General features: G+C 39.5%; 1 protein-coding gene across 5 annotated transcripts in view; it reads right to left on the reverse strand.

Annotated features, from left to right (window-relative positions):
* Positions 1-27,272, reverse strand: part of LOC149138028 (uncharacterized) — a 329,683-nt gene that overhangs the window by 247,166 nt on the left and 55,245 nt on the right. For 4 of the 5 annotated variants that reach the window (XM_089448539.1, XM_089448541.1, XM_089448540.1 and 1 more), the window contains 3 exons: positions 2,834-2,888; positions 2,321-2,441; positions 1,616-1,715 (listed from right to left, as the gene is read on the reverse strand). In XM_089448539.1, coding sequence (XP_089304665.1) covers positions 1,616-1,715; positions 2,321-2,441; positions 2,834-2,888 — 276 coding nt within the window. The remainder of the gene's footprint in view (positions 1-1,615; positions 1,716-2,320; positions 2,442-2,833; positions 2,889-27,272) is intronic. The other variant, XM_089448542.1, reaches the window with a different exon arrangement.

A 27,272-nucleotide genomic window follows, 5' to 3' on the forward strand; every position in this document is an offset into this window, starting at 1 on the left:
TATATATATATATCAAAGATATATATATAGATAACAAAAATAATAAAATACAAATTAAATTTATTTGGATTATAATAAAAATAAAGTAAAATTAATAAAAATTTATATATAAAATAATTAACTTATTTACAAAACATTATATTAACTAAACAAAAGAAAACTATAATATAAAACCTAAGTTGCACGAAACGCCGAAACGTTTCAGAGTTTCCGAAACGGGTACGTTTAGAAACGTCACCTCCCAAAAATGGAAACGTCAGCCGAAACGTTAGCTGAAACGTCATATATGTATATATAAAATAATATATATAAATAAATAAGTGAATAACACATTATCTTGCAAGAAAAAAGGGAATAAGACCCATAGATGACAATTTAAAAGGAAAAACAAATCTATATTAACTCTAATAGATGATTACATTATGGTCGAGTTTCGGCCAAGTTTTTGAGTTTCGGGTGCAGGTACGACCCGAAACGTCGAGTTATTTGAAGTTTCGTGCAAAAAGGTGGCAACCTCAATTCCATGAGTCACATAATATATATATATATATATATATATAAACGTGGGAAGACAGAGAGACGAGAGTCATAAAAGACATTGCAGGTGACAAATAATGGAGAGGAGACAAGAAGATAATAAGCAAGGGCGGTGGAGAGCTGAGACGGTGGAATTGAGCTTATAAAAGGAGATTTTACGGAGGAAATCGAAGAAGTAGATTTTTACAGAGGAGGTTTTTCTAACAAAGTCACTACAGAGGGAATTGGGCTTTAATTATTCTTGAAATTTTGGGCACTGGGGGCAGAGTACCTCGAATTTGAAGTACTTGGAGCTGGGTACTGAAATTGTGCTCAGTTTGGCAAGGAGGTTTTGATTGTTTTGGTAACAAGGGAGCCGAAGCGAGAGCCACCGCAGATCAAAAACATCTTCAACCACAAAAATCTAGGTAGGTACTCAATAACAAACTTTATAAATTTTGTTTGAGAAATTACACAGTGAATAGTATATTTTGAGCATTAATTCTGGCTGTACTCTGTTAAATTCCTAATTTAGGGCCTCACATCCCAGGTGAAAATTTGTGTATCTTTGTGTGCTTGTTTGTCTCTTTATGATCCTATTGTCATTATTGCATTACTGTTGAGATTTTCTATGTATAATTGCTTAATGATATATGTAACATAAGTGAACTTGTTTAAAGAAATCCTTTAGTCCCGTTGACCTACTCTTGTGGTCACTCAAGGAAATTATCTTATCTTATTGGAAAGTAATTATCAGAATAGAAGATCAGATTTCTTTGAAAAATCAACAGCCCTCAGCAAGATCAAAGGAACCTATACATCAATTGATGCTCTTAACTTTTTTCCTTTGCCTTATAATTAAAAAGTATTGAAAATCTTTTTGTTAGTGTAAAAAAATTGACTTCAAATAATCCATATACTAAATTCTTGTGTAAGAATACCAGTACATATATAACAAGTTTAACATAAATGCGGAAATGGTTCACCATCATTGATTGAAACCAATCAAACAGATGCTATTATGTACAAGTTTGAATTCTGACAATCAACTCTACTTAAGAATAATAGAAACACAGCAAGACATATTAATGAAATGTACCTGCATTCACAATTTTCAGCACATACAACTGCATCCCTACCACAGGAGCACCCAACACCATCATCCGTATCATCACGTTTCTTCTTTATTAAGAATACATCTACCACTTAGTCAAGGTGCACAACTCATAACCTACTAAAGTGAACAAAGTTAGCTAATAAGCATTCATGCTACAAACTAAGCTTTGCTAATCCATATATTACAAACTCCCAGCTGGAGCATGTATACAAAGAATTTAGATGTAGTAAGCAATATTATCCATCCTCCATAGTTGTCATGTCATTACTCAATTAACAGAGCACCAAACTCCAAACAACTGAGAACAAACAATTTTTTGTTTGAGGTTTAGCGCAAGAACATTTGACACCAAGTATAAATTTCAAAAAACAGATGATCTAAGGCTTCACATTAAAAGTACACTGTACATAGCATAAAAAATAATCCTAAAATGTATGCTTTTGCACATATAAGATTATTGTTATATGACTTCTTACTATTCTGATTGTAAAATTCTGATTGTAAATGTAAACAGCACTGGATACAGAGAATATCAAATTTTTCACTAGTAAATTTTCACACATTTATTGGTGATTCCACTGGAAAGTAACTATGTTGGACGTCTAAACTACAGGATTCTTATTCAATGCTATTGAAATATAACAGTAATGCATGCAGTATACCGAAGTTATGATTACTAAAGGATACTGCGTCTGACATGCACATATGGAGGCGGCTCATTTTCATTCCCCATCACATCTTTCCAAAAGTGTCGCTCAATTTTGAAGTCTTCCATTGAGTATGGAATTGGTAGCCGATGAAAAGCTTCCTAATGATTTCAAATAAATTATAAACCATGTAAGAAAGATGGCACGAACTTTAATCCAACACAGACAAAAGCTTTAGATGCAAAACATCAGCTCCCAGGCCTAACAAAATACAAATAGTACCATGCCTGATTCAATATAGCCAAAACATTTCCTCTCTGAAAATAAGAACAACTAGTCACGAATACTCAAGCAAGCCATAAGTGAAGCTTAAATAACCATAACCTTAATATCAGGATCATGAGACTATGAACCACAGTGAAAACCAACATCCTTGATGTGGCATGTTAATTTACTTGGCAAACATAACGTACAGCATCTTTTGCAGAGAAACAAAAGAAGACCTAAATATAACAGCCCATAATTCCCTTGGAAAAACTCTGAAATTCCTGACCTTTATGTTACTTGTCCGATCCTTGCACTGCAGCATGACAGAATACCCACCAACTCTGTCAGGAAACAGAACCCATGGAAACATGAGGATTAAACAACAATATCTGCTAAAAGTTTCAATGCCCAAAAGGAAGACAAGACATGAACAGTACTTCAATGGAAAATACTCCATAAAATGAAATCAAGTACGGCCCAAAAACACAAATCAGTAGAAAGAGAAAACACATGATTGAGAAATGTGTGCCTAGCAAACATGCAACTCAGGGAAGGAAGAAAATTCAAGTAGTACTTCAGATGTGTAGGTCTCAAGAACATATAACAAAAAATGCAGGAAACGTTTTGTAGTGAACGATAAGCAAAATCTCTTGAAAAAAGAGAATTACTATGAGTCCATACTTAGATAGAGAAAGAAGAAGGGAATCATAACCTTTACAAATAATAATGAGCAGCCCACACAACCGAAAACTACATCAGGGACACTGTATTGATGGTGCATATGGCATCTCCAGTCCTAGACATTATTTACCCATCTCGTTATGGCATTATGCCAACTTTTTCTGTTTTCAATGATGTCTCTTTCTGTTATAGCTATTCATTCCTTTCCTTGGTAATAAACAATGTAACAAATTGAGTAAATTCACCATTATTCTATGAGATTAATTGCCTGGGTCAGTTCAATTTTTTCATACACTGGTTACACCTCAGATTCACTTCAGTGCACCCTACATTTTTTCGCCAGATGTAACCCATCATGTGGGCAGATTCTTGTGTCTATTGTATAATGATGAGCCAAAAGTGTCAATATTTTTGTACTCATGTATTGTATTGCGCCATGCAAGAATAACCTCCATAAAAGTGTTTGGCGTAGGTGGTAGCCCAAACCCTTTGTGGTCAGTCAATGCACATCATTTTAGTCCCTATTTCAAGATATGAATTGCTCTTATGGCTCCAACTAACTATCCCTTGATGGAGGTAACTTGCCATCATGTCAGTCATTTATGATCTAGGTAGGGTATGTAAGCATCTTCGGATCGACCAACGAGGACACGTGATCTAAGAGAACCTATAGTCTCATTCATTTCCTTTCTTTGTATGTAAAAGTGTTGTTCACATTGTAAAGGTTGTCATGCCTATTTGGAAGCATATTTGTCTTATACCCCTATCATGGACCCACCCCCCCACCAGCCCACTTATTTCTTATGTGTTGTCACACTTTGACAGTGGACTCTTGGAAATGATTCTGCTATTATTCACACAGTTGCATAAGTCCTAAGACAGTCTCATAGATATCGAGGCAATTCACATATCCCAACGCATTGGTCACATCCTCAGGCAGCTATTTACACTTGCATGGGTCACCTTTACACTTGCCACATTGAAGATCTTGGAACCCCCTTCTACTTTATCACTTGTTTGAGTGATTCTTCACTTTATTTGAGGGCCAACCTCACACATGGGGACTTCATGCTAGCTATTGGGGTTATTATGACTTGTTTAAACTTGGAAGGTCAATTTCCATGCTTCGTGGAGGGTCCTTGCTTCAGATTAGGATATGGTCACGCTTTAGTGACATCTTTTGAGGATTTTTGAGCATGATTAGAGGAGCAAATCCACTTCTTCGGGATTTTGCCACCCATTTCATGAGGTCATTTCACCTTTGGATGCAGGACATTGGCACTTTTCTTCATTGGGAAGGCACCTTACAAAGATTTGAGGTTTGTACCATGCATTTCAAGAGGAACATTGAGCTTCTACTCCAATTCCACCTCTATTTTTGTAAGACATCTCCTCTCTTGTAGGGTTTTAGGCACATGTGGCATGTTTTGCTTGTAGATTGACTTAGTTTCCTTCCTTGTGTGGATGCCATGACACTTTTTTGTAATTCTCCTAGGCTAAATTAACAAATAAATAATGAAAAGCATGTAGAATCCTCATCTATAAATGGAGGCTCTTCTCTCATCCCAAATTGTTGGTTTTTGTTGGACATCATTGAATAATACAAATTGTTGAAGATCTACCTATTGCAAGTATTGGCATCAGTTTTTGGAGTTCTCTCTTTCTCGGTTATCTTCTTGGTGCATTAAAGATTTGATGCGATGGTTTAAAATTTCTACTAACTTTCAAAATTAATCCATTTGAGGGGTAAGTCTCCCACTTGGAAGGTATTTAAGTATTTTATTCATTCCATCATTGATCTTGTTGGTGAAATTTCTTCCCTTGCAGAATCCACTATTGTAGGGCCCCAGTCTTCATACATTATCTTGACTAGATAAGAGATTAATCTACCCTAAGGTGTTAATCTCTTACCCTAATCCTTAATATAGGAGTGACCAATTCTTAGAAGGGTATCCTTCTTGACCCTATAAGCCCTAATTGTAGAAAAGCACGTCTCTCTTCCTAACAACCAACCAAAAAACCCTAAAATTAAAATTCTTCTTATTTTTGGTTTGTTTAGAAAGAAATCTAATAGTTAAAAATCAAAGATTCTTTCACTCTAGTGCAAAGTCAATGGTTTATTTTATCTCCTAGACAGGTTAATTCAAGGGTTTGTGCTTAATTGTTGATCTTCATCTCTGAAAAGGAAAAACAACCCTAAGAATCATTCTTCAAAAATTTATCTAACATTTTGTGGGCTAATTTAAAGTATTTCACAAATCTGAAATAAAATTGAAGCAATAAAAGTCACATTTGTGGAAACTCTAAGGCTAGGGTTTGGTACTCAAAAGTTTATTAGTAATCATAACTAGCCTAGGGGGATTCAGCATATATTTGCAAGTTCTTGTTTGGTTCATTATTATACATCTTTGTAGCTTGTTTCTAACACTCATTGGGCTGTTGTTACATGCTATATTTCTTACCCAAATGAAATTGTCCAAGACATTTTGCTTTCTACTACATAATCCACCTCTTCAATGGTCTCTTCTATGCTTCTACTCTGAAAATTCTTTGTTATTTTACCATATAACGGATTTAAAAGGTGTGGCTTGCCCCTTTTTTAACATATGATCAATTGGTAATCAAAGCACACAATGGACCATCGTTTACATTAGTTGGTTATACACTTCTTGCCCTAAAGTAGATTAGATGTGGTTCTTGTCTCTTTGAAGTTTCAATTGTTAAGTGATAATCATGTAATTGCAAATTTGAATTTGTACTTGTAGTTTATCTTGCACATCAAATTCGGCACACACATCCACTAGCTCCTAACTCTCTTTCTCAAGTGGATATATTGGTGGTTTGTGCTAATGTTCCTAACCTTTTATCTTTCAAGCACTTTTTCACTTATTGGAATCCTTGAGCATTGCATTGCGACACATACTTTGGATTCATTAAAGTAAATCATAAGCTTGCATCGGCATAATTCACTTAAAGAGGCTTACCTAATCAATAGTGATACCCTCTTGGCTTCCAACAGTTGGCCTAAAGTGACAAGGAAGTTGGAACATGTACTGAGGTGACAATGGTGCATTTCCCATTTTGTTACCATTATTAGCACCTATGTTAGGGCTTCTCACAAAGATGTTAGTTAGATGGTAACGATGTTGGTAATGTGAAAATTCTATTGCAATTACTGGTTATTATTCTTCTACCTTCACAAATTATTTGTATTATGTAAATTATTTACAGCAAATACTAAATAAAAACACAATTGTAATTTCACCAAAAATTAATCACATGAACTAAGCAAATATCTCACACATAAAATTTGACACCAATATTTTTGGACCAAAGAGACCCTGGAAAAACCTCACAAGGAAAACCAATTTTGCATATGAGGGTTTATATTATTTCTTCAGCAAATCAAGGATAACATAAACTGCTTGCTTGAAACTGGCAAAGCTCCGACAAGTTATTTAATTCACTTCCACTGACCAAATTGAAATGGGAAATCAAGAGTCTCCCTCTACAAACCAACTCAGCCTATCCTAGGCAATTCGCACTTCCTCCGGCAACATGCACTAGCTAACTGGAAATTCGAACTAGCCTTCCCGACAACTTGCACAGCCTCCGGGAAATCAATCTTATGAGTAATACTACCTCCAGCAACTCAATTAACCAACTCGAATTCCCTCCAAGAAATTATTCCAACAACTAGCAACTGAAATGAGTCTCCGGCAACTCGCACTGGATAAATTGGCTATTCGCATTGTTTGTCTCAGCCTTCCTCCTACAAACTAATTCGGCCTCTTCCTTACTCTTGGAAAAACTAGAATCACTGTGAAGAATTTCTCTGGAAATTCCTCTCAATTTCTCCCATTGAAACCTTGTTGCTGGAATCTCCCACACTATCCCGCACCCTTGCTATCATTGCAAATTTGTTGTTTGAATGATCTTCAAAGGCCCCATCGATCTCCTCTTGTAATCTTTTGTTGACGAATCAATGGCCACGATTCAACTCCAATCGATGGCTAAGATCATCTTGACTTCTAAAAATCAATTTTCTAGAAGTCTCTAGAGCAAAATCGATTTGTCCCAATTAATCTTGATTAGTTAACCAATTTCCCGAAGACTTAAAAAATAATTAAAACTGGTTAATTAAATCTAATTAAGAATTTTCACTTAGAGACTTTTTTTGGGTATTGGAGATAATTAATCCACCTGTGTTCCTAGCCTCATAGACACCATTTGAGACTAGAATACCTGTTCAAGATGCAAAAACTAACGGATAAGACATAATAACCAATGTATAATATGATTTGATCGTCTATAAACCATTGACTAACCATAGGTAGGTTTGGATAATGCACTTGGGTGCACAATCTATTAATGTAAATAATTGTTACAATCTTTTCGACATAGAAATGCTTGATTTGGAATTCAATATGTTGATCATTAAGGGATTGGCCCATGTGAATCACCCAAAAATTGTTGGTACAGCTTCCCAAAAAACAACCAATGCAAACATTCCAAATCTCATAAGTTTTTACACACACATCAACATAGTTAGCAATGCACATAACAATGAGAGAATAGATCAATTCGTTATTAAGTCATACAATGTCTCAATACATAAAACGAGAAATAAAAGTGGATACATAACTCCCAAAAACCTAATATTTTAATGACTACATTAATTAACTCATGATTTCATCACAATATTATAATGTGCTAACTAAGACTTTTTTATATACATAATCTATGCCTACATCCTAATTATGACTATTATATCCAATTAAGACTTTATATGTCCTAATTAAGACCTTATTATCCATCTAATGTATGTCTAACTCCTAAGTATCACCATAATGGTCATATTACATAAAAACTACTAGTTCCAAAACAAAAACGATTATGGACCAGCAATATGTTTGCAACCCACTCTAAATAATATCTTCAATCAACAATTGGAAGTAAATTGACACCAAGGTTGATTAAGTATAAATCACACCACCATCCTTATGTCTAACTAGTGGAATGAGAGCAATCAATGGTTAAATAATCAACCTTTTAATCATTGGCATCAAGCCTGGCTTGCTCACTAAATCCACCTTCTCTACACCTTGGCAGTTCAACATCTTAAAGTTTTTCTTTTGCTTCTCTGAGGAAGCACCATCTAGTTTTAATGCTTCATCTTCACCTTCTACGAAGGTCGTCCTCTCTCCATGAAACTCAACAAATCAAGAATACCAAATCAATTTCTTTATTTCTTGTTTCTCCAATATCTCTCCCATAACCATAAATTTCGCTACATTATCCACTAGTGGAAACAAACCATGTTCTTCCACACCCATAGTAATTCTCTCTTTGCTCTTTTGATAAACAACAAAACATCTATTGTTACTCTTAACTCCTAGGACCTACACTATATATTCTCATGAAAACACCATTTTAAGTTCAATGAGATGCAAATCCTGAAGCCCTGTAGCTCTGTGATGATTATGCATATGGTACCATAGGCCTCTTATGACAGGCCATGCCTAGTACCTCTAGACTTCATTCTCATCTTATTTTCTCTTGGATAGGACTAGGGGATTTGACAAGCATCTACTGGGACACAATGTTTAGTGAAGCCATTGGTTTTGTAGAGGTGATCACACTATGTAGGGCTTGTCCAACCCATGTTTTGTGCACACCTACCCCAAACCTCTAGTCCTTGTTACCCACCAAAATGTGTAACCCACTGGGAGAAAAAAAAATCTCCAATTTTGGACGACCAACCAACTAGAAACCTTATACATTGGCTTGATGATGATGATAAGCCAGTTCCTCCACCATCTGCACCATTCATTACATCTCTCACCATCCACCCTTCCTCCTAAATGAAGGTGGGCTACCACTCAATAGGTATTTTGACCATTTTGCAATTGGGTGCTTTCACATAATGTTTTGGGCATTTAGTATGAATAAAGGGGTGATTTGGATGATTAACTAGTACTGACAGTAAATTTGTTCTCTCACCTTACAACAGGAGTTAATCTTTAGCCCTCGTCCAGTGGGACCTCCCCTGAGGCTGTAGGGTTATAGGAGTGGCACTACTTAGAAGACCTGGATTGAAATAGTGTGTCCATTCTCCCTTTACCATACTTAACATTTTCCATATCTCCCCTGATACCATCTCAATTCTTCGGGTTTAGCCATCATTAGCCATCACCTAGTTCCTAAACACTTGATGCTCCATCTCATCAAAAGGAACCCTTGCATGTACCAACACTGATGAGCAATAAATTGTCTCATCTTAACAGGTAAATTAAATGTTATATCATAAAGAGCAAGCTTTGATCCAAGCATTATATATAAAGAAGTAAAAGGGGCACCAAATGGGTCAAAAAAGCAAGCCAAGTAGGGTAACTCATGCATCCATGATTGCCCCCTCCATTACATCCTAAGTCATTGGATTCTTTCCCTCCCCCCATGTGTCGTGAACCCATCGTGTAGAACAGGATTCGTAATTAACATGTGTCGAATTCGAACCTACAACGTGTTAGAGTTTTGGGATTTGTGCCCACAAGGAATCTGATTGGCGCCCACAAAGAATCGTGATTTTCGAACACGTGTCCATCAAAAAAGCGACACGTGGGCTTGATAAAAGCCAAAATTGGGCCGCATTTATCCATTTGCGATCGTTGTTTGGGTGTTGTGGGACTGTGGGACTAACCAGCAAAGGAGATATGTGTGTTTTGGAAGTGATTCAAGCTATACGTAAGTGGATTTCCCTTCCATTTTTTTTATATTTTTGCTACAGTAGTCTGCCTATCCATTTTCTTTACATTTTTTTCTTTATTTTTACAACAATGATGGCTCAATCAAGGACAACAAGGAAGGGGAAAAAGAAGGAAAAGAATATCTCCATTGATAATGCCCCCTCTTTCAATTTCATCAGTCTTCTAGTGTTCCATCTGATGGAAGCGAGGCTGCAATAGTAGCTTCAAATGTTGAGAGAAACATCAATTTAGCAAGACCTATGTTGCGGGGGAGCGCCCCCCCCCCCCCCTCGAACCCGCTCCCGAACCGCGCTCCGGGCGGGAGCGGCTCGGGAGCGCGCTCCCAAAATCGCTCTCGGACGGGAGCGAACCGCGCTCCGGGCGGGAGCGGCTCGGGAGCGCGCTCCCAAAATCGCTCCCGGACGGGAGCGATTTTGTCCGGGAGCGATTTTCGGGAGCGCGCTCCCTTAAAAAAATTTGCGCTCCCTGGTCTGTCAGGGAGCGACTTAGGGAGCGATCGCTCCCGAGCTCCCGGAGCGATTTTTAATGCCCGGGAGCGATCGCTCCCGGGCATTAAAAATCGCTCCGGGAGCGATTTCAGCCGGGCCGGGAGCGGGTCGGCGGAAAAAAAAAATCCGACGGACCCGAAATTTCAAAAAAATTTAGAAAAAAATTTTATTTTATAAGCCCAATGGGCCAAAAAAATTTCATTTCAACTTCATTGAGCAAGAGATTGAGAGCTGGAGCAAGGAGCAAGAGCTGAGGAGCAAGGAGCCAGAGCTGAGGAGCGAGGAGCAAGTGCCAAGGAGCGAGAAGCAAGCCTGCAGAGGTAAGTAACTTAATCATTTAGTTAGTTTAGCTGGTTAGGTAGTTAATTTGGTTAGTTTAATTTAGCTGTTTGAGTTTAAAGATCATGTATTTAAATTAAATTAATAAATTAAATGAATTAATCCCAATAAACTAAATTAATTTGCAGATTCAAGACTCAAACCCTACAAACATCAAACACCATGGACCTGGGGATATTTATTGGCATTTTCCTCTTCCTGGTCCCTTTTATGGTTATTATGGTGGTGGAGAGTAGGAAACGGAGGGGGCCTGAAACTGAAGAGGTGGATGAAGAAGCCGGAGGAAGTCAAATGGGTGAAAACCCGAGTGAGGAGGAGGTGGAGGAGGGTGAACATGACCCTCAAAAAACTAAACAAGACCAAACTCCACTGTGGAAATATGTTCAAAGGGCTGAAACAGGGAGAGGGGGTGGAACCACTAAATTTCATTGCCCCCATTGCAACACTGATTACACAGGTTCATACACCCGTGCTAGAAGACACCTCTGCGGGAAAAGGCCATGGGATGGAGAGAAACAAATAGGAATCAAAACTTGTGCAACGGTGTCAACAGCAGATAGAGCCAAATACATAAAGGAAGAGGAGGAAGCCCAATACAAAACAAAAAGATCAAGGGGTTTCTTTGAACCAAGCTCACAAAGAACTCCTTCAGCATCCTCCCAAGGCAGTGGATATGGACATGGAGGCACAAGGTCATCATCTTTACGCCGTAGAACCATATCAGATTTCCTTGATGAGGGGTGTAGGAATGATGTGGATTCAAAAGTTTACAGGTTTCTCTATGCATGTGGGATACCATTCAATGTTCTACGCTCACCTTATTGGCACGAAATGGTTTCTGCCATAAATGATGCCCCTAAAGGATACAAGAGCCCTGGGTATGACAAGGCAAGAACCGTTGGCCTTGATCATGAAAAAGCAAAAATATCACATTCTTTGAATAAAATGACAAGTTCTTGGACTGACTATGGGGTGTCTATTGTATCTGATGGATGGACAAATGTAAAAGGCAAGCCATTGATAAGTGTTCTTGCTGTGTCTGTTAGTGGTCCCATCTTTCTAGCTGCACATGATTACTCAGACAAGTTCAAGACCGCTATCAACATTGCAAAAGCATTACTTGAAACAATTGAGCTTATTGGCCCATACAATGTCATCCAAGTCATCACTGATAATGCTGCTAATTGTAAGGCAGCGGGAGCAATTATTGAGGATAAATACCCCAACATATTTTGGTCTGGATGTTTGGTTCACACATTGAACCTTTTGTTGCATGATATTGTCAAAAACAAAAATGCACAATACAAATGGATTGGTGATTTGTACAAGAAAGGCAAACAAATGATAAAATTTATTACAAATCATAGCAATACCCATGGCCTTTTCCGCAATCACTCGAGATTGGAGTTGCTGAAGATTGCGAAGACAAGATTTGGTAGCTATTACCTCACCTTCAGGCGCCTTGTGAAGGTAAGAGAGGCATTAGCTAGCATGGTATCAAGTCCACATTGGCAGGTATTAAAGGAAAGGGCTACAAATGCAGCTGACATGGGAGGTTTTGAAATGGTGGAGGAGGCCGCTCTTGATGGGCAGTTTTGGACAAGTGTGAGGTAGGTATTGGATTTCACCAAGCCAATTTATCACATGATTCGGTTTGCAAATACAGACAAACCAGTGATTGGCGAGGTGTATGAGCAAATGGATACCATGTTGGGGCAAATAAAAGATATTGTTCATAATAGAGATCCCAACTTGTACAAACTAATTCATGATTGTGTGTGTGAACGGTGGAATAAGCTTAATGTTCCACTACATTGCTTGGCGTATATCCTTATGCCAAAATACTACTCTTCATCTTGGTTGGGCAAACCTGCAGCAGGGGGTGGGGTTAGGACCAAACCCCACTTAGATCAAGAGGTAACTAGAGGATATTTGGAAGCATTAGAAAAATTGATACCTGACAGGGAGGAATGTGCAGCTGTGCGCCTTGAAATAGGCAAATACCTCAGTGGCAGTGGTTTGTATGGTAACTTCCATGCAATGGACGACAGAGATAAATTTGATACTCTCACATGGTGGGAAACATATGGCAGCCACGGACTTTTGCCAAAATTGGCAAAAAAAGTTCTTTCACAGGTTGTAAATTCTTCTTCTGCAGAGAGCTGTTGGAGCACCTACAGTTATATACATAATGTGAAAAGAAACAGACTCAACGAAAACCGAGCAGAAAGCTTGGTTTATGTGCACTACAACTTGAGGTTGTTGAGCCATTACTGTGATCGGGTTAATGAAGATCCCACATATAAAATTTGGGACAATCACCCTGAGGACGACAATTTGGAGGATGGCATTGTACATATTGAAGAACTAGAAGAGGAGCTTGTAAGGGATGAAAATGAAGCAGCTGCAGCAGCCATGCCACCTCCACCTCCACCATCCAGTAGCAGTGCTCGGGGCCCGAGTCTTGTTCCATTGCTGTCGCCACCTCCATCGACACCCTCGCGTGGAGGCTCTAGTTCTGGTCGTCAGTCTGTGCGGGAGACTCCTAGAAGACCACCACGACCTACTTATACTCCTGGAGACTCTCGTGGCAAGGGCCACTTGTAGATTTACAGTTTACTTGTCTTTTTTAGTTTCTATTAGACTTTAGTTTTCATAACTGTTGAGTTTTGAGTCCTTGACTCTTGACTCTTGACTCTTTCATATCATTATGACATTATGATATTTTTTGTAAACATTATATCACTGTGACAATGAAAATTTGAAGTTTGAAGTTGAGCCTTGGCAATTATAACTCATTGGTAATGATTGTGAATTATGAATATGATGCTTTGTGAAAGACTAAAGTTGTTTCATTTCATCTCATTATTCATGTTTCATTTTATAAATTTTTAACATTTCATATCATGTTAACAGTTAGAAGTTAGGACTTAGAAATATCTTCGATATTACTTCTTGTAATGGTTAAACTTGGCTTACAAGTACAACTTTGGTGATCAATGATGATAAATGTTATTGAATTTTCAATTCTGAAAGCTTGAAGTTGAAACTTTAATATTGAATTTGATGAATCATGATTTATAAGACTCAATATGTTGCAGTTGTAATATGTATTTTACTAACTTGTGGACATGGTTGATGACGATTATAATTTCTAGATGATTGATGTGATATGGTTCAATGATCAATTTATGTTTTTTTATGTTTATGTCTATTTCATCATTCTACATGTTTTTGTTGACATATATGTATCAAAAATTAAAAAATATAAAAAATATATATATTTTTAAAAAATCGCTCCCGGATTCGCTCCCAAACCGGGAGCTTCTGAAAATGGTCGCTCCCGCTCCCGCTCCCAAGTAACATTGAGCAAGACAATTGGCTCAATAAAGTAAATATCCCTTGTGGAAGTATGTTACAAGAGATCAAGGGCCAGGCATCAAGTTAAAGGGGGAAAGCAATGTTCTTTGGAAATGTAACTTTTGAAACACTCAATTCAAGAGCACCTATTTCCGTGTGAAAGCACATTTGTTGGGCATACCAACTTGTGGAATTAGAGCATGTTTAGGAGTGTTTGCATCTAAGAGAAAAGAATTAGAAAGAGAGGCCAATGTTGGTGTGTCAATGATGGTTGCATAACTTAAGAAAAACAAGGATGAGGATCCCCTTCCATTCTTGAGGAAAAGCAGTTATCCATTTGGGATTTTCGGTGGGGGTGCAAGTCAATCACCAAAAAGGACGGCACTTGGTCCAATGCACAAGATATTTCAGCAAGAGAGGCAAGAAGAGATTTATATCACCATTGTGAAAATCCCTACACAAGAATTCCTACTGCAGCAAACTGATGTTACTTCTCCTACTTTATTAAATCATACAAGTTATTTATTGTCTTCTACGGTAAATTTCGAAGTAAATACATCTGCAGCCTTCACTTAATTTATATATATGTGGAAACAAAATACTAAGCAAGAAAGAAAAATACAACACATAGGACACAATTATTTTTGGAGAAATAGTCCCTAGAAAAACCCAATGCAGGAAAACTGGTGCAGCAGCTCTGAGGGTTTATTATTATTAACCAGTAAAAAAATATGAATACATCACTGAATACCTCACAAGGTTATTCAGTTTCAAAGAGAAATATTGGCAGAAGCTTTGTGAGTTTTACCTCACACAATCACTGAGAAATCTTGGTTGATCCAGCCCCAAACTAAATGCCCCTTGGCTTTTTTGGCTGCCTCTGCGCAGTGTCTGCATCAACCCAACGTCAAGCTCTCTGGGTGTTGCGTCACTTCTCTAGACGGTTGATCTGCTGCCCAAGAAATTCAATTTCTACCTACCAGCCTCACACCCCGACTCCCGGCTTTTGAAATTCGAATTCCTCTGCAGATTTCGAACTCCTCTCTCCCCCTTTGTGTTGCTTCTGCGTGATCCTTTTCGCCCTGCGTCAGTCGTTGCGTCAAGGATTCTGGATCACTCAGTGCCTCTCTCTGCTGATGTATCTCCGGTTGAGAATCTCTCTCCGGAAGCTGCTATCCCTACTGCTCAACTGCAAGAGATTTCTTCAACTGATTTTTCCTCCTGAGAACTTTTCACTACAGAAAATTGATTTGCTCTCTCTCTCTATGTTTTCCAAATGACCCTTAGGCCCCTTCTTATATCTTGCTATTGGACAACCAACGGCCTAGATTAAAACATAATCAAAGGCTCAAATCATTTTGGCTTGATCCGTGTCTTTTTCTAGAAGTTTCACCCTTATTAGATTAATACTCATTAATATTTTAATTTTCCTAAGTTCAGACTTGGTGTTGATTTTTTTGGGTAGCATCGGATGTGCTCTAGCTCCGAAATTTTGTGGAAGGGCTAGAACACATGAGTTCTCCAAGACCCAAAAATCGTTTGGAGAAATTCAACCTGGAGTGCATGTTATTCAAATAATTAATTATTTTTAATGGTGCCTAAGTTGAAACTTAGGAAATTAAAATAATTGAAGTGAATTAATGTAAATATGGGTGAGAAGCTTCTAAGTGACGAGGATCAAGTCTAACTTAATCCTAGTAGTTGATTAGAGATTAGATCATGATCGTTGATTTCTCAACAAGAAAAGTATAAAGGAAGGCTTGGGGTCAGTTGGAGACACACACAGGGAGAGCAAAACTTAAAATACATCGAAATTCTGGGACGTGGTTTGCTGAAAATTTCGAAGTAAACTTCTAGGGCAGAGAGGGGCAGTTCGGCGGCGGGACTTTTGTCAAAGGCTGAGAATACATAACAGAGAGGCAATGCAGCACCAGAGAGAGATAGCACAGCTCCAGGAGGGTGACACAGAGGCTAGAGGGTTGACGCAGTCACTTAGAGGCAGCGCTAGGGCTTTTGTGAGGCAAATCGGGGATCAGTTCAACAGATTGATTTCTGAGTTGGGAAGGTTCATTGGCAAGGTGACGCAGCTCCTAGAGGAGGTTACGCAGTTCCAGTGCAGAGCTAGGAGCAGTCATCGTTGTACAACACTGGGGACAGCGAAGTCTCCTATGGGGTTTGTTCATCCAGTTGTTGGATCTGCCAAAATATCTGTCTCCGGATAGAGGTACTTCTGTCGGGTTTATTCTTTGTTGGGTGAGTCGGATTTGGCACCCTAGTCGTATCAAAAATCTGCTTAATAATAAAACCCTCATATCTGTTGCACCATTTTTCCCACATTAGGTTTTTCCGGGGATGTTTAGTCCAAAAATAAGTGTGTCCTTTGTGTGGTTGTCTCATTTATTTTTTCAGTACTTGATCTGTATATTGGTGTAGGCTGCAGTGTATTTGCATTAATATTTTCTGAATATTTCTGAAAATAACTTGTTAAAATGAAGAACACAAGTAGGTAATGCAAATCAGTGTACTGCAGTAGGATTTCTGATTTGTTAGATTCAAAAATTTGCACATGGTATCAGAGCAATTGCAGATCAAGGAGGACTGAAGCCATCAGCGAAAGGACAGAGGAAAAATCTGTGCGTGAAGACAGTTGTCCCGAGAGACAACGCAGTTTCAGGCCAAGAGAGTAGAGGAGGGGTGACGCAGTCACCAAGGGAGGCTCACACAGAGCCTGCGTCAGCCTGATTGGGTGACGTTGTTGCTGCAGAGGGCAGCGCAGTGGTTACTAGGCCAGCACAGAGACTGTTGAGTCTCGGTTTTCCAGTTGTTGGGGGTGCAGCGCAGATTTTATCTAGAGTTGCTGGTGGGGTGTTGATTATGTTGGTGCAGAACAGTACCTAGTGGGGCAAAAGCAAAGTAGAGGGAATCAGTTCCTCAAAAGATTTCTTGCCAAGAAATCTAGATCCAATGCTGAGCAGTAACAAAGAGAGATCAGAGAGGGGTGGTTCGACAGTGGCTGGCAGAAGGATTTCCATGAAGGAAATCAAAATTCGGAGGGAGCTTGTTTCTTAGAGGATTTATAGCGCCAAAGAAATCCAAATCTGAGTTTTGCTGGGACAACAACGAATGAGGGAGAAGAGAACCAGTTCGACATTCATTCGGCAGAGATGGCAGCTGCATCTCCAAGAGGGAGGTGGGGAGATTGAAAGTTGTAGTCAGGAGGACTACATGAGCGCAGGATGCTTGAGGTGCCCAAACTCTTGGATCACATACAGCTACAGGAGCCCTTAATGACAGTAGCAGAATGACGGGAGTCGGTTGGTGCGAGGAATGATAGAGCGACAGTGGTAGAGCTAGAGTGCCAAAGTCTGAAGCAGCGCAGTGGAGTGTTGCGGCAGTGCGGAAGGCACAAAGCAGATACAATAGCAACACAGTAGCATCAAAGGGTCAACACAGATTAGCAACAGAGGTAGCTTCAGTGTCAAGGGGCACCCAAACTGACCAATATGTCAGCTTTTGGGTGGCGTTTTAGTTGCTTACTTCTCAGCAACTAAGTTGCAGTGCAGCAGTTAGCAGTGGCATTGTTATGGACAGCATGATGCAGCATATTGAGAGGAAGTTGCAGTACAGATACAGCAGTGACATTGGCAGTGTCATGGGCAACATTACAGATTGCAACAGCGCAATGGATGAAGGGTAGCAAGTCGAGCATCAGCAACGCAGAGGACCAATGTCGTGGATTAGTGTGAGGACCGATGTCGTGGATCAATGCGATACTTTTGCTAGGAAGTATTGCTAGAGCACATTCCTCGCTAAGAGGGAGTGTTGATTTTTTGGGTAGCATCGGTTGTGCTCTAGCTCCGAAATTTTGTGGAGGGGCTAGAACACATGAGATCTCCAAGACCCAGAAATCGTTTGGAGAAACTCCACCCGGAGTGCATGTTATTCAAATAATTAATTATTTTTAATGGTCCTAAGTTAAGACTTAGGAAATTAAAATAATTGAAGTGAATTAATGTAAATATGGATGAGAAGCTTCTATGTGACGAGGATCAAGTCTAATTTAATCTTATCCATTGATTAGAGATTAGATCACGGTCGTTGATTTCTCAACAGCAAAAGTATAAAGGAAGGCTTGGGGTCAGTTGGAGACACACACAGGGAAAGCAACACTTGAGCTAGATCGAATTTTTGGGGCGTGGTTTGCTAAGGATTTTGGAGTAAGCTTCTAGTGCAAAGAGGGGCAGTTCAACAATGGGACTTTTGTCCAAGGCCGAGAATACATAACAGAGAGGCAGTGCAGCACCAGAGAGAGACAGCACAGCTCCGGGAGGGTGACGCAGAGGCTAGAGGGCTGACGCAATCACTTAGAGGCAACGCTGGGGTTTATGTGAGACAAATCGAGCATCAGTTCAACAAATCGATTTCTGAGCTAGGAAGGCTCATTGGGAGGGTGACACAGCTCCTAGAGGAAGTGACGCAGTTCCAGCGTAGAGTTGGGAGCAGCCATCGCTGCACAGCACTGGGGATAGCGCAGCCTCCTATGGGGTTTGTTCATCCAGTTGTTGGATTTGCCAAAATATCTGTCTCTGAATAGAGGTACTTCTGTCGGGTTTATTCTTTGTTGGGTGAGCCAGATCTGGCAACCTAGTTGTATTCAGAAATCTTCTTAATAATAAAACCCTCATATCTACTGCACTGATTTTCCCACGCTATTTTCCAGGGACGTTTAGTCCAAAAATAAGTGTGCCCTTTGTGTGGTTGTCTCGTTTATTTTTTCAGTACTTGATTCGTATATTGGTGTAGGCTGCAGTGTATTTGCATTAATATTTTCTAAATATTTCTGAAAATAATTTATTAAAATGAAGAACACAAGTAGGTAATGCAAATCAGTTTACTGCAGTAGGATTTCTGATTTGTTGGATTCAGAAATTTTCACATTAGGGTCCTCATTAAATATATTAATTATATTAATAAAATCACTTTTGGGTGGAATTTCCCAAAATGCTTTATGGGTTCTTTGGAATACTTGTGCCCAAGCCTCCTTGCAAAATTTGAGGCTTAGAGCACATTCGATGCTACCCCAAATCAACAACCATTGCCTTCTTTTTCTATCTCAACTTCATATCATTTATTGTTGCACAATCACCTTTATATATTGAGATGTGTCAAGCTCTAACTCAAGGGGCCTTATCGGGGTATGTGCCTCTTGGGTCAGAGAGGCTTAGAACCACATTCTTGACTAAGGCAAAGAAGGAGGTGGATAATATGCTCGAGCCTATTAAATCAGCATGGCCAACATCTGGGGTTAGTATTGTTTTTGATGGATGGATAGATGCAACACGCCATCCACTCATCAACTTCATGGTGTATTCCTTGAATCGACCAGTTTCCTTGAAAGCAGTGGATGCTCTTGTAAAATACAAAGATGCACAATATATGGATGATTTGTTCATTCAAGTTATTGAAGATGTAGGGGTTGATTCTTGTGGGAAAATCATTACAGACAATGAACCTATTTGCAAGGTTGTTGGCATGATTGTGGAAGCTAAATATCCACAAGTATTTTGGAGTCTGGACACCTGCATTGTCCATTCCTTGAATTTAGCACTTAAATCTATTGCTTCCAATGTGCCTTGGATTGGAAATCTTATTGAGGATGCATGGCATATCTGCAACTTTGTACAAAATCATACCAATGCCCTCACAATCTACAAAGAGTGCACACATCTATCATTGTTGAAGATTGCAGATACACGGTTTGCCATTACATTCATCATGTTGAAGAGGTTGAGGGAGGTCAAGACTGCTCTCGGGGCCATGGTTATTTTCAAAGTTTTGGTCCTTTTGAAGAAAAATAGATCAAGCAACCTCAAAAAGAGTCAAGGACACAGTGTTAGATGATGCTTGGTGGGACAAAGTAGATCTTACTATCAAGATCATGGACCCTATCATTGCTTTGTTACGATCAGTGTTATAAGGACTGAACCGGATCGGTCGGTTCAGACTAGTCCGACTGTTTTGAGGCAAAAATCGGTTCGAACCGATGACTTGAACCATTTGTGTCCGGTTCGGTACGGTAATGTCACGTAAAACGCAGCGAGTGGGGCCTGTTTTGTTTTTTTCTTTTAATGTTTGTCGTAGTTGGGCACTAGCCCATAATAGGTGCCTAATATTCAAGCATATGGCCCTACTATTGCTATGCATTTCATGGTATTGTTAACAATTTAAGCAAAAGAATGAAAATGAAATATAAAGGAGAATGGCATGGCCCTACTATTGCTATGCATTTGAAATATAAAGGAGAATGTCATTCTCCTTTATATTTCATTTTCATCCTTTTAAATTTTTAACATTACCATGAAATGACTCGGGATGTTTAACAGTGGTTTTGACCTCATTGGATTTCATATGGAGAAAGTAGAATTTTAGATCTCACTCAAAATCCACCAGACTTTAACAGTTTTCCAGGGTTTCAAGATTGGGGGGATTGCAATGCTACATTAGACTTTCTCATGTACGAGGGTATGGAACTAGTATTTAATCAAGAGCACCAAGCTCTCTATGTACCTTGATGTTAGTGGCATTGGTTGTTGAACTCGTCTATCATGATCCTACTAAAAGAAATACACATCACTCAAAAAAAATCTTGACTTGACATGCTATGTTTTTTCTATCTTATTTTAATGCTTAGAGGGTGATATTGATGACGAAGATTCCAATATAGGCAATGATTTTGATGATATGTAGGTATTTGTTGTAGCATAATTTTTTTTGTATGCTAGAGGCCATGTGGAGCTTGTTTGTTGATGTATTTTCAGTTTAGAGATGGATTGCACTAAATGCTATTTTGGTTATGTGCACCTTTACATCCTATATAAATGAGAACTTTTGCTTATTTGTGTATAAATGGTTTGGATTCATATGGATGCACATGAATATATATGTTTTTCTTTAAAATTTGAACATTTAATGTGTTTTTGGTTGACCGGTTTTTTGGTCCGATTTTTTTACCAGTTTCCGTACAGTTTTGACCAGTTCCGGTCTAGGGGGTCTACCGGTTGAATGACCGGTCTAGTTCTGATAACTATGGTTACGGTTTGTGGATACATATTACAAACCAACCCATCCCAGGAGAGGTTTATGAGGGGTGGGATGTTTATGAGGGGTGGGATTCCATGATTAAGTCTGTGAGGACCATTATTTTTCTGAGTGAGTGCCTTGAGTATGAGACATCAGCGGAAGCCTGCTTCACCACCATATAGGATATTCTTGTTAGTAGGTGGGACAATAATTTCACACCTTTGCATTGTTTGCCTTACTCATTGAATCCAAAATACTACAGCAACGAGTAGCTGAATTGTGGACCTTCACACAAATTCCCTTTTCACATGGATGGTGAGATTTCATAGGGGAGGAAGGATGCATTGAGACAAATATTTCAGGATAAAGCATCCCTTGATGAGGTGGATGATACCTTTGCAGATTTTTCCACTAGCACTGGGCAATTTGCAGGCTATGATGTTATTAGAGACAATGGGGCTAAGAAGCCCTATTCTTGATGGGAAACTCATGGGGCAACATGCCCTCTTCTACAACAGTTAGCCATGAGGCTCCTCTCTCAAGTTACGTCATCCTCTTGTTGCGAGAGGAATTGGAGCACATATGGGAATATGTATAGTTTGAAGAAGAGCACACTTAAGCAATCCAAGGCAGAGACAATGGTGCATGTGCACACCAACCTTTGTCTCCTTTATAGGCAAAGGGAGGAGTGCTTGAAGGGAAAGACAAAGATGTGGGATGTGTTTCCTAATGATATGGGCTTCGACAACAGTGTTGAGTTGGCATTGACCAACTTGGATCTTAATGAGCCAGTGCGAGAACCTGTCACTTTTGATGATGGTGATACTCGAGGGGCCATCCTCCACACCAGTAGAGGCAGAGATTACACTGGATACAGAGGAGGAGGTGCGGAAGAAAGCATTTGTGGTACTGATGTTGATTTTGATGTTGATGAGCTATAAGCATAGCCGATAGCCTACTAGCAGCAACCTATGAGATTCTTCCTTCTTGTTCTACAGTTTTGGGTTCTAGTGTCTACCTTGTTTTGTATTTGCTATTTCCATTAGCATTCCTAGTCAGGAGTCCTTAGGACTCGATACCTGTGTAATACATTTTGATTTTGATGACTTAATGAGAAAATTGTAATTTATGATTAATTTCATGTGTTTGTCCAATGTCAAATTATCGTCATTGATGTAGTACAATAGCAGTAAGTGCTAGTTGTAAATTTGTATCATTGATGAATCATGATTGTATGCATAATGTTACAATGTACATGTATGAATCTATGATTGAATTTGTTACTTGTATCATCATGAGACTTTGTGTAATATCATAATATGATGTATCTATTAATATTTTTAATATTATATATATATATATATATATATATAGTATATAACGTGTCCTACATGTTCTATTTGGGGGGTCTCCATGTCTCATGTCAGACTCTCGTATTTGTGTGTTGTGTGTATCCCATGTCCCCATGTCAAGTGAGTTATATTACACCTATACACTCAGGATGTGGACTCCCATTAGTTGGTCCCATGACCATGGCACTTGGCCATGAAGTCTTTCCTCTCAATTGCCACATACTTACACCAACACCTATTGATTGAAGGGTTAACCTTGGAAATGTCACCTCGACTTGGGGGTTGGAAGCACCTAATAGGGTTGTCTACTTAGCCACCCCTACAAAGGTAGGGAACACTGAGATGCCCTCACTATCAAGCCTATGTACACACACCGACACTAGACACATAGCTTCAAGATACCCATTGGTTATTTTAGAGTTGGTTCCCATCAACCCCGGGTTGAGGACAAATCACCACAATTTTCACTCTAATATGACTTGTCAATCATGTCACTTGCAAGAGTCCAAGATAAAGGAGCACCTCACTTTCAAATATTCCATTTACTATAAGATCAATAGTAGGTTTTATTCCCTATACTAACATTCAAGACACTTCCTCTCTACAATCTTTTGTTATCCAGACCAGACTTGTCTAGCACTTTTTGTGAGGGAGATTTTTAAACATGGGTCATGGTTTATGGATCTTCCCAATCTAAGCCCATCAAGAGGATCACCTCTTTCCTCCCTTTTCTTCTAATCACTCAGGAAGAAAATAATCAATAAAGACCCACACCACTTCATATAAAAAATCTATGACATCTCCATCCCAACCACCAAGAGGTCGACCTGCCATGAGACTTCTAAGGAGCTCTCGCTCCAAACCACTAGACAAACACCACTAGACCAATAAACAAACCAGCCAAAGGGTCCCAAAACTACAGTCGTTCAGCATAGGGTACTCTTCCCCAAACCCCGGTTAACAGGACTTGGCAACGGGCAGTTTTCCATCCAAGGATCGTTACAATATTAACAGTTAGGTCCCCCTTGGCCTCAAGTATTCTCCAAATGCCATTATTAGGCACTACATAGACCCTCCATAGCAATTAACAACTCACAAAAGGAACCTCCTTCTCTCCCCCCTTGCCCACCCTTTCATCCAAACTCTAGTTCCAGCACACCTTGACATTTGCTCTTTCGACTAGTCATGGATTTGTTTCTGCACTTACTTTATACACCGATTAGCTAGATACCTAATGTTTTTTTCTCATACTCTTCTCTTTGTGTTGGTAAATAAGCAATTGGAGATACTTTCACACTCCCACTCCCTTATACTTGATGTATCTTTACCATTGACCTGCCATTGTGATAATTTGTTGGACATTACTAAAACTATCTTAACTTCCATCAACGTGTCTCACATCTTAACCTATGTGAGCTAGTTCTTATTTAATCCAATATTTGTTTTACTTGTCATGGGATGTCTAATTTTAAGTATTCTTTTACTCTAATTTCTCCTTTTATTTGAATTTGTCTGTGTAGTATTGTTGCTTCTTTTCAATGTTTTTTTTTCATTTTCCTTTCACATTGATCCTTTTGTGGTGCTTAGGGTGCATGACCCTAAAAACTATTCATTGTTTTGCCATTTGTAAAGTAGCCTTGATATTGAAATTCAGTTGTACTTGTACTACAGCATTATTTTCATTTTCTAAGTGGCTTCAACTGCTACTTATCTTTGTCACTCTACAGGGTCATTTGCATTCAACGCACAGGTAACATGACGTATGCCATTATCATCTTTTATTGCATAAGTAATATTTGTAGTCATTGGAAATGTTATTGTTAGTTTTTGGTAGCATCGGAAGTGCTCTAGCCTTGAAAATCGGTGGAGAGGCTAAGGCACATGAGTTCTAAAGAACCCATAAACTGTTTGGTGAAATTCCACCCCGATTGTATTTTATTAAAATAATTAATATATTTAATGGTGTTCCTAAGTCTAAACTTACAGAAATTAAAATACTAATGGGTATCAATCAAAATATGGGTGAGAATGATCTATAAGGCGGATCAAGTCATGTTTTAATCTTAGCCGTTAATTAGAGAGTTAATCTCGACCATTAAAGTCTCAACAAGAAAAGTATAAAATGGAGGCTTGGGATTCATTTGGAAACACACACAGAGATTGAGGAAATCGATTTTCTGAGATGAGAAGTTCTCAAGAGGAAAATCAATTAGAGAGATCTTGCAGCTGAGGGGCAGAGAGAATCCGGGAGGACTTTCTGGAAAATATCGAACAGAGAGGCGGAGAGAGCTAGCAAAGAGGTAGCACTGTAGCTGGGGGAGCTGACACAAAAAAGTTGCTTGTCACGTAGAATCCAGAACTGTCGGAACAACCGAAACTGTCGGGAACTGTCGGACCAGCCGGAACTGTCGGAACTGTCGAACTGTCGGAACAGTCGAGAGAGCTGAGGCAAAAGGTAGAGAAGGTGACGCAGAGCCAGCGCAGAAATAACCAGGGTTAACCAGTCTTGTGTTGGATCAGTCGGAATTCTGCCAAGTGAAGTGAAGTAAAACTCACTCAAATTTTCCGCCAGTATTTTAACTGTAAAGGACTGCTAGATGAGCATCCTATTGTTGTATTCATATATTTCTCATGCATAATAATAAACCCTCAGAACTGTTGCACCGATTTTTCTAGGGACTATTGTGTCCAAAAATAAGTGTCATATGTATATTGTTCTTTGCTCTGTTTTCTGTTTCATGAGATCAAATATTTAATTAGTGTAGGCTACAGAAGTAATTTGCTTCAATATACAGAAAAAAAAAAAACTTGGTTAATGTCTGTTAAAAATCAAGTAGGTGAAGTAGATTCAGTTTTGCTGCAGTAGGGGTTCCTTCGAGTCTAGGAATTTTCACATGGTATGACAGCGTTGATTTTGATACAGGAAAAGTAAATCAAGTGCTGAGTAGTGAGGCCGAAAGTTGCACTTGGCAGCAATTCGAATCCCTTTGAAGGGATTGCGCAGTCCTTGTCGGGAAGCAAATCCAAGAAAATTTCTCTGAGTGAGACGATAGAGAGGTATGATTTCCAATTCCTGAGTTTGCAAAGGCAGAGGGAGTGACACAGAGCCTCAACGCAATGCTTGAAGGGCGCAGTTTCTGTCGGCGCAGTAATCTACTGGAAAAGAACGAAGACACGTAGAAGGGGAACTTTCTCCTTAGAGAACTTTCCGCCATAAATTTTGAATTTATCACTTGCTGAGCAGCTGAGCAATGACTAGAGGAGTTAATTCTACATTTGTGTGAGATGGCATCGCATGGGCTCAGAGATCAGGGCAGGTTGGAAGGAGCTTCCAACTATGTCATATGGAAGACCAGAATCTTAGCTGTTCTGGAGGAACATGATCTCAAGGCCTACGTCAAAATTGATCTAGTTGTTCTTGCTGACAACAATCAAAAGAAAAAGTACAAGGCCGAGCAGGGGAAGGCAAAGAGGTTCATTCTCGATGGAGTTCGAGATCATGTGGTCTCACACTTGCAAGGCAAGGATATAGCCCGAGAGATGTGGGAAGCCTTGTCTTCTCTGTATGAAGGCTCTTCTGAACAGCGGAAGATGTATTTGGAGCAAAAGTTGTAGTGAACCTTGATGCAAAAAGGAAAAGGGGTGAACCTCTATCTTCAGCGTCTTCAGGACACTAGAGACCAGCTTGTTGCAATGGGGTCCACTCCTTAGCCAACCGCGATGGTGAGGAAAGCCCTGAATGGAGTCTCGGATGAATGGCAAGTTTTCATCCAAAGCATATTGGGCAGAGAAAAACTACCTTCATGGGAGGAGGTCTGGGCAAATCTTCAACAGGAGGAGTTAAGGAGGGACCTAGTGAAGGTCAACCTTAGTGGCAACAATGGGACTAGCACAAAGACGAAGGAGGAGGAGGAGAACGCAGCTCTAGCATCGAAGGGACAACATAAGCCAAAGTGAAAGAAGGACATTTTGAAGGTGAAATGTTTCAGTTGTGGCAAGTTGGGCCACTATGCATCTCAGTGTCCGTTGAAGAAAAAGGGCAAGGATGAGAAAAATGATCCTAAGGCTGCTTCAGCAAAGGTTGACAAGGATAAGTTTGCCACGAGTGCCCACGCATCTCCATGAGGGAGATGGGGTGACATTGAGCTGTAGTCGGGAGGACTACATGTGGGCAGGATCCTTGAGGAGACCACCTCTTGGATCAATTCCTTGTTACGAGAGCCCAAGATTCAACAATAGCGAGATGGACTTAGTGTCAGATGATGCAGTGGATTGTTTGGAGGAAAGATGCAGTGGCTTCGGACTAGAGACTGATCAGCGTAGAGCAAAGTTGGCAGTAATGCAATTGGCACAATGCAGAAGACAGCAGCAGCGCAGAAGATTCAGAGGGTCAACAGCCGTCGAACTCCAACATTCATTGTATTATGCTAAACACAGTTAAGTTCAGCTAATTTTGGAAGTTTCTCAATTGCTTCTCTCGGCAACTGAGTTGCAGTACAGATGCAGTGTTAGCAGTGGCAGTACTAGCAGCATAGCAGATGCAGCGTTTGAGAGGGAGTTGTAGTACAAATGCAGCAGTGGCAGTGGCAATGTCATGAGCAACAGTACAGTAGCAGCAACATCACAATGTTGGTGGCAACAACAGTGCAGAAAGGAGG

Source organism: Pinus tabuliformis, chromosome X (genome assembly GCF_031772625.1).
Source record: "Pinus tabuliformis cultivar Carrire ecotype Pingquan chromosome X, CPIR1, whole genome shotgun sequence".
Classification (NCBI taxonomy): Eukaryota; Viridiplantae; Streptophyta; class Pinopsida; order Pinales; family Pinaceae; genus Pinus; species Pinus tabuliformis.